General features: G+C 43.3%; 1 protein-coding gene across 3 annotated transcripts in view; it reads left to right on the forward strand.

The window, feature by feature from the left end:
* Positions 1-7,944, forward strand: part of BRCC3 (BRCA1/BRCA2-containing complex subunit 3) — a 62,370-nt gene extending 54,426 nt beyond the window's left edge. For all 3 annotated transcript variants that reach the window (XM_055338293.1, XM_055338292.1, XM_055338294.1), the window contains 4 exons: positions 1,369-1,500; positions 2,003-2,046; positions 4,640-4,808; positions 6,383-7,944. In XM_055338293.1, coding sequence (XP_055194268.1) covers positions 1,369-1,500; positions 2,003-2,046; positions 4,640-4,791 — 328 coding nt within the window. In that variant the 3' untranslated portion in view covers positions 4,792-4,808; positions 6,383-7,944. The remainder of the gene's footprint in view (positions 1-1,368; positions 1,501-2,002; positions 2,047-4,639; positions 4,809-6,382) is intronic.
* The last annotated feature ends 1,731 nt before the right edge of the window (positions 7,945-9,675 follow it).

Here is a 9,675-nt window from a genome sequence, read left to right on the forward strand (position 1 = left end):
TTGACTCTCCAAGGACATGTACTAATAGCCTGTTGACCAGAAGCCTAATGCAATAACATAAACAATCAACACATGCTTTGTATGTTACATGTATACCATATTCTTACAATAAAGTAAGCTAGAGAAGAGAAAATGTTGCTAAGAGAATCATGAGGAAGTGAAAATGCAGTTAGAGTACTGGAGTGTAAAAAAGCCACGTACTTAAAATGCACAACCTGCGGCAGTACAAACCTGTGCTGTTCCAGGGCCAACTGTAGTTCATTAGCAAAAGCAGACTCTGTCCTAAGCTTGGGGTGTCTACCTACATAGGTCCTGGGATTGTAGTTTTGAGTAAACTGACAGGAGCTCCAGCTATTGGAGCTTAAGAAAATGTGTGAATATTCCCAGTGGACCACTGGAACCATTTCTGCTCATTGGTCCTGCCAAACTCAGTAGGAAACCCTATATTACATAGCCTAACAGCAGCCAGAGACTGACTTCTTCATGATTTTTGGAATCATCGGTAGTAAAAGGGCCTTCTGCAGACCAAAGTAGCTATGGTGTACTCTTTCATGAGTTTCTCCCCACCTACTTGGGTGTGAGGAGGGGTGCTTGTATGTCTCCATTATTTATGTTCTACCTGTATTGTAGTATGGAACCCAGACACATCCTGCTGGGTGGGAAAGAGAGAGGGGAGAGCTAGATCTTAGGCTGCTGTACTACCATGTGCCAATGAGGCCTCACAGTGCCAGGGGCCCTCAACCTGGATGGTCCACTGAACCCACCATTAGGTGGAGTTTAGGTGTATTGGGGGTGAGAGTAGGTAGAGGTAGATGGGTTGGCCTCATGTCAATAAGCATGTCTGTTTCTCCCACTCCAGCATGAAAATGCAAGTATTTGTGAATTTTTAAAAAAGATTATTTATTTATTTATGAGAGAGAGCGCGCAGGAAGGAGAGGAAGAGGGTGATAGAATCTGAAGCAGACTTTGTGCCGAGCACAGAGCCTGATGTGGGGCTCGATCCCACAACTGCAAAATTGTGACCGGAGCTGAAACCAAGAGTCAGACACTTAACTGACTGAGCCACCCAGGCATCCCGAATTCTGGAAACCTAATGCACAACACGGGGACTACAGTTAACAGGACTGTATTATATACTTGAAGTTCGCTAAGGAGGTAGACCTCAAGTATTCTTCCCACACACGTACACACATGGAATGGTAGCTATGTGATGTGATGGATATGTTAATTAGCTTGAGTGTGGTGATCACTTTACTCAAAATATCAGTATCAAAACATCAATTTAATATATATAGTTCCTTTTTGTCAATTATACCAAAATAAAGCTAGAAACAAACATAAAACTGACTTGAATTGATTGTCTTGCAGGTATGAGAGGATTGAAATCCCAATCCATATTGTACCTCACGTAACCATTGGGAAAGTATGCCTTGAATCCGCAGTTGAGCTGCCCAAGATCCTGTGCCAAGAGGAGCAGGATGCATATAGGAGGATCCACAGGTAGAGTCCTCCCTCCTCTCTCATCTTGACTTCGCAGGGCCTGCTCCCTCTTCTCTTCTTGAATGCCCTTTCCTAACACGCTCCCTGTGAGAGACCGTGTTAACAACCTGTTTGACATTCATGTCTCTCCTGCTGCTCTTTGGATCCTTCAAGGGCAATGATACTTTTTGGTTGTTAAAAAACAAAACAAAATGAAATGAAAAAAAAACCCCGGCAACATCTTAGCCCTACTGCCAAGCACTGGGTCTTCCCAATAAATGTGTACTAGGTGAAGTGAGAGACAGTAATTTCAGATGATCTCTGAGTTCTCTTGAAGTTCTATAAAATTACATCCCCCTAATCATGAAAAATATAACTGTCATGGAATTTAAACGATACTTATTCATCTGATCCAATTCGGGAAGGTCTGGTGCAGTTTATCATTTTATTACATAGTCTGTGACCATTTTGTTTGCCCTTCACTGCTGCCTTGCTACTGACCTAAACTATTTTATCCCTTTAGCCTCACACATCTGGACTCTGTAACCAAGATCCACAATGGCTCCGGTAAGATTTTTTTTCTAGAATATAGGCAGTGATTCCTGAAACACTCAGCTGACAGAAACAAATTTAGTTTAAGGGCTTGACGTGATAGTTTCAAGTTCTCCTTGAATTTCCTTTTCCAAGAGCAAATTCATTAATCCTGCTCCCAACTTTTGTTTTGAACCCTGTGGACCCTTTACTGTATATGCTACCTGGACTAAGACTGGAGGAAAGACTGGAATAAGGCTTTTGAGCGACTTTCTCGGTGGTACCTGTTTAGCACCCAGCTCTCAGGGAGGAGGAAGGGCCCTGATTTTTTCCGTTTGCCAGTTTCCATGGTGTAATACTCCTACCATGGCTGATTTCAAACAACTAATGTGACCTCAACCAGTTCACGGACTCTTGAACTTTCAACAGTTGGCTTTCATGAGCTGATCTAAGTTGGCTCCAGTATACCACTACCAGCCTATTATGGTGGCAGTTGAAAGAGATGGATAGACAGATAAAAGGGAAGGTGGGAAGGAAGAAATCTTTTCATGTCAATAAACAGGGATTCCTATACAAGACCAAGGAGCAGAAAACTCAATGCAGGATACACACTGAATCACTTTTCTCCAGCAGACACCCCTACCCTCTCATACATTCTCTTTGGATAACCCTGATTCCCAGGCCTTTTTGTGTAGCCTTTCCCAGTGACTGGAGAAGTCCCCAGTGAGGAAGAAGGGGAGGCTTTCAAGTATTATAGGCCATTACTTTGAGATGAAAAGAAGAGATGGCTTGGTATATCTCTCATTTCTATCTGGAGGTAAATATGACAAAGAATTAAAAGTTGGTATTAGGTGACATGTAGCCACTAAATTACTGCACTCAAGCCACAATAATTTATATAGTATGATATTAACTAAAAAATGAACAAATAAATCAGTAGGGCAGCCTGGGTGGCTCAGCGGTTTAGTGCTGCCCTTGGCCCGGGGTGTGATCTTGGGGTCCCAGGATTGAGTCCCACGTCGGGCTCCCTGCATGGAGCCTGCTTCTCCCTCTGCCTGTCTCTCTCTCTCTCTCTCTCTCTCTCTTTCTGTTTCTCATGAATAAATAAAGTCTTAAAAAAGATAATATTTGTTAAAAAAATCAGAACTGAATAGAGCCCACAAATGGGCCCATGTGTATATAATAATTTATATTTAAGAAAGCTATTACTTTAAACCAGTAAATAAAGGATGGGTTATCCACTGAATAGTGTTCGGACAGTTCTTTGTTTGGTAGTTTATTCATTCAGGAAAGATCTGAGCACCTGCTCCGTACAGTGGAGTACTCCTCAACAACAAAAAGACCTGGGACTCCTGGGTGGCTCAGCGGTTGAGCGTCGGCCCTTGGCCCAGGGCGTGATCCTGGGATCCGGGATCAAGTCCCACATTGGGCTCCATGTGGGAAGCCTGCTTCTCCCTCAGCCTATGTCTCTGCCTCTCTTTCTGGGTCTCTAATAAATAAATAAATAAAAAATCTTTAAAAACAACCACAACAACAGAATGACCTGCAGCTACATGAACACCTGGGTGAACCTCAAGGGCATCATGCCAAGTGAAAGCAGGATCACACTAAATGCTACATACTCCATTGTTCCGTTTATATGACGTTCAAGAGTAGGCCCAAGTAGTCTGTGCTGACAGCAAGCGGTTCAACAGCTGCTCGGTTAGAGGTGACTGCAGACGGGCCTCCGGGCTGACGGAGAAGCTCTTTCTTCACTAGGGATGCTTACCACAGGCGCACACCTGTCCAAACTCATTGAACTAACTGTACACTCTAAATGGGGTCATTTTATTATCTATAAATTATACCCTTTAAGCTCATTTCATTTGATTTTTTAAGATTTTATTTATTTATTAGAGAGAGAGAGCACAAGCAGGGGGAGGAGCAGAGGCAGAAGCAGACTCCCCGCTGAGCAGGGAGCCGGCCGTAGGACTCGATCCCAGGGCCCTGAGATCATGACCTGAGCCAAAGGCAAACGCCTCACTGACTGAGCCACCCCGGCGCCCCTCAATAAGTCATGTATGATGAAGGAAAAAAGATATTTCCATTAGGCAGAATTTGTTTTAAAATTAGAATCTTTGTCTCACCATGAAGCTGAACACGAAAAATGGTAACTTCCTTTTTCTTCATCTCGCTGTTTTTCCCTCATTTTAAAAGAGTAGCTTTTAGGTGAGTTGAATTAATGTATTTATTTCTTAAAGCTACGAAACATTTGAGCCATGTTCCTAGTGGATTTGGGGAAAACTAAGTTGCAGAAAGCAGAGGTGTAGCTCCCTGGGGGCTGTGGTCATTTGTCATCTACACGGTGCAGAGGCCGCGGGCTGGGGAAGGAGGCCTATGGTTCTGAGCCCTTCTGCGTGAGGGGGTAAAGAGCTGGCTACCTTGCCGCCCTCGGCATAGCTTGTGGACCCAGGGGCATTCAGGATGGCCTAAAATCGGTGTCTTCTTTGCTCAGCTCTTCTTTCTCCTGGCTAGCGATATAAAATCATCTGCTCGTCCTGCCTCTTGCCCCAGTTCCTTCTTCAGGAGCTCACAGTTGGGGGGGCCATTGGTGGTGGAGTGTTACCTCTTCTGTGTTTTCCTATTGAAGTGTTTACCAAGAATCTGTGCAGTCAAATGTCAGCCGTCAGCGGGCCTCTCCTGCAGTGGTTGGAGGACAGACTGGAGCAAAACCAGCAGCACTTACAGGAATTGCAACAAGAAAAGGAAGAGCTTATGCAAGAACTCTCTTCTCTAGAATAAAGTCGGAGACCAATGTGGTAAACAAATTTTTCAATTTGTATGTCATGCGTGGTCTGAAAATTCACTCCCCTCACGTGTAGGCAGCCAACGGAGCAGCTCTCTTTGTCTCCCAGTGGACGAATTTTAATGATGTAATAAAAACAAAAACAAGATGCCTTCCTGAAAGTTCCATTAGGGCTCAGTGAACCCTCTTACCTGTCACTGGCCTCCAAAGTACATATGAAGATTCTTTAAGTACGACATTAAAGTGTTTTTTTAAAAAAGGCTATGAGAGGTACATTGGCAAGGACATCTTGTAATAAAATGTCCTAGGAGCATTTTTATTTTATTTTATTTTTAATATTTTATTTATTTATTTATTTATTTATTTGAGAGAGCAAGAGAGCTCAAGCAGGGGGAGCGGCAGAGGGTGAGGGAGAAGCAGACCCCCTCCCCATTGAGCAGGGAGTCCGACGTGGGGCTGGACTGTGGGCTCATGACCTGAGATGGAAGCAGGATCTTAACCCACTGAGCTGCCCAGGCGCCGCCTAGGAACATATTTTAAATATTGGCTTCTCCCTTGTTTAATTCTGAAGTTTCATTTTCGATTTTAGACACATTCCCTAGAATAAGCTAAAGGAAGAAGAGTATTTCCTGTTTCAGTGGTGTAGTTCTGATGCTTATGTTGGATAAGTAGATGACTGTACTGGAGTGAGTGGCAGGAAGTGAAGGTGGCTCATTAGCACCCTGCCTCCTCTTAGCCCGCACTGAGAGGCATGCGTCTTCCTTCTTGATCTCTAAAATATTAGGTATTCCGAGATACCTGTCAAAGGCTGAATCTATGTGGGTGCCCTTCCTAACCAAATAGATGATGAGTGCTAGCATATTTGACTCTGAAGCAAATTCTATTGATCAGATCCAATTTTCCTAGGAACTTCCATTTTAATATAAATATGCTTTTTCCAGAAACATTAAGGACTTAGGATGTAACAAAAAATCACGTTTTAGCACGTTCTGTTGCATTATTCTTTCTATGTAAAACCACAAAAGATAAGTATGTCTTCAGAAAAGAGTCAGGCATGTGGATCCCTGGGTAGCTCAGCAGTTTAGCGCCTTGCCTTCGGCCCAGGGCATTGTCCTGGGGTCCTGGGATCGGGTCCCGCGTCGGGCTCCCTGCGTGGAGCCTGCTTCTCCCTCTGCCTGTGTCTCTGCCTCTCTCTCTGTGTCTCTCATGAATAAATAAATAAAATCTTTAAAAAAGAAAAGAGGCCTATTGTATCCTAGAAATTTATGTGGGTATTGGAGCCGGTGGAAAGAAAACCATCCCAACAGTTAACAACAAACGATTGGTTTTGGTTTTGGTTTTTCCTTCTTGTTTCTCCCAAGATTGTTTTTCGCATTTCAAGGTATAGCCCACCTGCATGAGAATCACTTGGAGGTCAGACTTTCTCTTTGGGGGTGGAAGCTAGAAATCTTCAGGAACTCCCCAGCTAACTCAAAGGCATACCAAAGTGTAAAAACCACTAGCATAGGGGCCTATGGGGTATAAGTGCTATATTTCCCTTTATTTCCCACAGTCACAATCCTTCTCTATTCTTTTCTTTCCCTATAGGAAAAATGAAAATATCCAGGTATAAAATCAATTAAGCTCAATCAATTTTGAAGAACCTGGAGGACTCACATTACCTGACCTCAAGACTCACTCTAAAGCTACAGTAATCCAGACAGTGTGCTATATGCTCACCTGCTTTTGACAAAGGTGTAAAAGCAATTCAATGGAGTAAGGATAGACAGTCTTTTCAACAAATTATGCTGGAGCAATTGACACCCATAGGCAAAACAATGAACTTTGACCTAAACTGCACACCTTAGACAGAAAGTAACTCAAAACAGATCATAGACTTAGATTTAAGACGTAAAACTATAAAACTTTTAGGAAAAAAATCATTGAAGAAACATCAGGATCTTGGGGCTAGGCAACAAGCTCTTGGCCTTCACTACAAAAGCACAGTCCTAAAAGGGAAATGATATACTGGACTTCATCAAAATGAGAAACTTTTGCTGTGTAAAAAAAAAATCAAGAGGATGAAATTTTTGACAGAACTTATTTGCAAACCATATGTCTGATCAAACTTGACTATATGAAGTCAACAGTAAAAAAATCATCCAATCGAAAATGAGCAAAAGACACGAATAGACATTTCACTAAAGAGGATGTATGGATGGCAAGTAAGCACGTGAAGAGATGTTGAACTTGAGTAGTCATCAGGGAACGCAAATGAAAACCACAATGAATTATGATTACATGCTTATCAGAATGGCTAAAGAAAAAATAGCGAAAATACCAGATGCTGTCGAGTGTACAAACTGGATCTCTCGTACCTTACTTATAGGAATGTTAAATGGTACAGCTACTCTACAAAAGAGTTTGGGAATTTCTAATAAAGTCAAACATACTTGTATCATACACCCCAGCGACTACACTCCTGGATATTTATCCCAAAATAATGAGAAGCTATGATGGCACAAAAATTTGTACACGAATATTCTTAGCAGCTTTCTTTGTAATAGTTAAAAACTGGAAATAACCCAGATGTCCTGCAACCGAGTGAGTGATCAAACCAAACATCTGTACCGTGGAGTCCTACTCTGCAATGAGGAGAAACGGATGACTTTGATTCACACAACTTGGGTGGACCTCAAGGGTATCATGATGAATGAAAGGGCCAGTCTCAACAGGTCCCGTACTCCATGGTTGCATTCTTGAAATGACAGGATTATAGAAATAAAGAATAATGATTGCCAGGGATAGGGACTGGAGGGGGTATGGGATATGTGCGACTATAAAGGGATAACAGGGAGTTGCTTTGTGCTGATGGAACAGTTCTGCATCTTGATTATGGTGTTGATCACATTACCTGGGCTAAAACTCCGTAGACCTACACACACCCACAGATGAATGCATGTGAAATCTAGTGAAAGTGAATGGGGTCTGTAGTCGAGTTAGCCGTGTCATGCCATTGTCAGTATGTCGGGTTTGAAGTACTGTAGCGACGGAAGAGCTTACCACTGGGGGAAACTGGGCAAAGCGTACATGGGACTCGCTGTACTATTTTTGCAACTTCCTGTGAATCCGTAATTATTACAAAATAAAGAGTTAGATGGATTACATAAGGAACTAGGAGGAATGGTTCTTAATTTGTGAAATAAGAGTGCTGAAAAGAAAACCCAAGAGCAATAAAACAATTCATATGTTTTTACAGGCCGATGGTGAGCACACATCCCTTTCCTTTCCTGGGCTTCATTTTTTTTTTTTCATTTGTCAGGCAGCAGTGGGTCACCAGTAAGGTTCCTTTTATCCCAGTGTTCCGTCTCTAAAGGTGTTGAGCGTCACAAGGAACAGTGATGTGAAGAAGATGTATCATCACTTTCCCACCTGCACCAGTCGGGCTTCCTTCACGCAAAATCCTGCGCTCCCCGTGCAACCCCGTGTCCCCTTGTGGTCGGTAGATTCTCGGTTTTCAATCACAGCCAAGACTGAGAGGAACAATATATACACCTGCCTTCAGTCTGTTTTGTCGTTTCCTTTTTTGTTTTGTTTTGTTTTGTTTTGCTTTGTCGTTTCCTATTCGTTCAAGTTATTGCCTTCTGACGTCTGTCCGTGTCACCCCATTCAAACTACTGCTGCCAAGGTCACCCATGACCTCCCCATAGTGAGCATCAACAGGTGCTTTTCATGCCCTTAGTGGACCTCTGAGTCTTGACACAAGTGGCCACTCTTCTGTGAAATCTGCTTCTCTTGGCTTCTGCTATTTTTGGGTTTTCCTCTTGTCCAGCTGCTCCTTCTCAAACTCATGTGTCGGCTTCTCTATTGCTGCTCACCCGTATGGAGTCCACAGACCTCCGTGGCTCCCTCCACACCTCTGCGTGAACTCTAGATCCACATTTCCCCCTGCTTCCTACCTGTCTCCACTGGCTCTCTCAATACATCTAAAGCTGCCCTCCTCCTTTTCAGTCTAAACCGGATTAGGGAATATTTCTTACCTCAGTGAATGGAACAGCCATTTGCACAAATCAGAAACCGAATAGACATCTTAACATCTCCGTCACCTTCAAAACTATTTACACTGATAGAGTTATGACAGCTTTCTAAATTTTTTGTCTCTTAATGGGATTTTTCATTTGGTAACTCTCTAAATCTCTCTCTGTAGTTATTAACATAAAAATCTTTTAAAATTTTTTTTGGAGTTCAATTTGCCAACATATAGCATATCACCCAGTGCTCATCCCGTCAAGTGCCCGTCACCCAGTCACCCCAACCCCCCGCCCACCTCCCTTTCCACTTTAAAACTTTTTAAAAAGATTTTATTTATTTATGAGAGAAACAGGCAGAGGGAAAAGCAGGCAGGACTCGATCCCAGGACCCGGGGATCACGCCCTGAGTCGAAGGCAGACGCTCAACCGCCGAGCCACCCAGGCGCCTCGAGGTACGGCAGCTTGAAATAATTTTTCTAACCCGGTCACTCGTAAGAGGCAGGTGGGGGCAAAGGTGAGCACGTGCAGGTGTCAGTGCCTGGCGGCTGGGAAAACAGCTGGAATCACCACACGAAGGCCTGGGAGGGGGGAAATCTGGTGAAAGTTGTGCGAGGAGAGAGCCAACCATCAGTCCATTAAACAAGTCACTCGATTGTACAAATAGGGCAGGAGTGAGGATTCTCAGTGTCAGGAAAAGAACTCACGAACGTGAATAGAGGGAGGGTAGAGTGAACCTCGAGAGACTGGATTGAAATTAGAAGTAGAACATGGAATTCGTTCAAAGGTAAAAAAAAAAATGTGCATGTGCACAGACGGGGTGTGTGTGCGTGTGCACGTAGCACTTCTGTGCACTCTGCCCACTACCAGGAC

The sequence above is a fragment of the Nyctereutes procyonoides genome, unplaced genomic scaffold, assembly GCF_905146905.1.
Source record: "Nyctereutes procyonoides isolate TBG_1078 unplaced genomic scaffold, NYPRO_anot_genome, whole genome shotgun sequence".
Classification (NCBI taxonomy): Eukaryota; Metazoa; Chordata; class Mammalia; order Carnivora; family Canidae; genus Nyctereutes; species Nyctereutes procyonoides.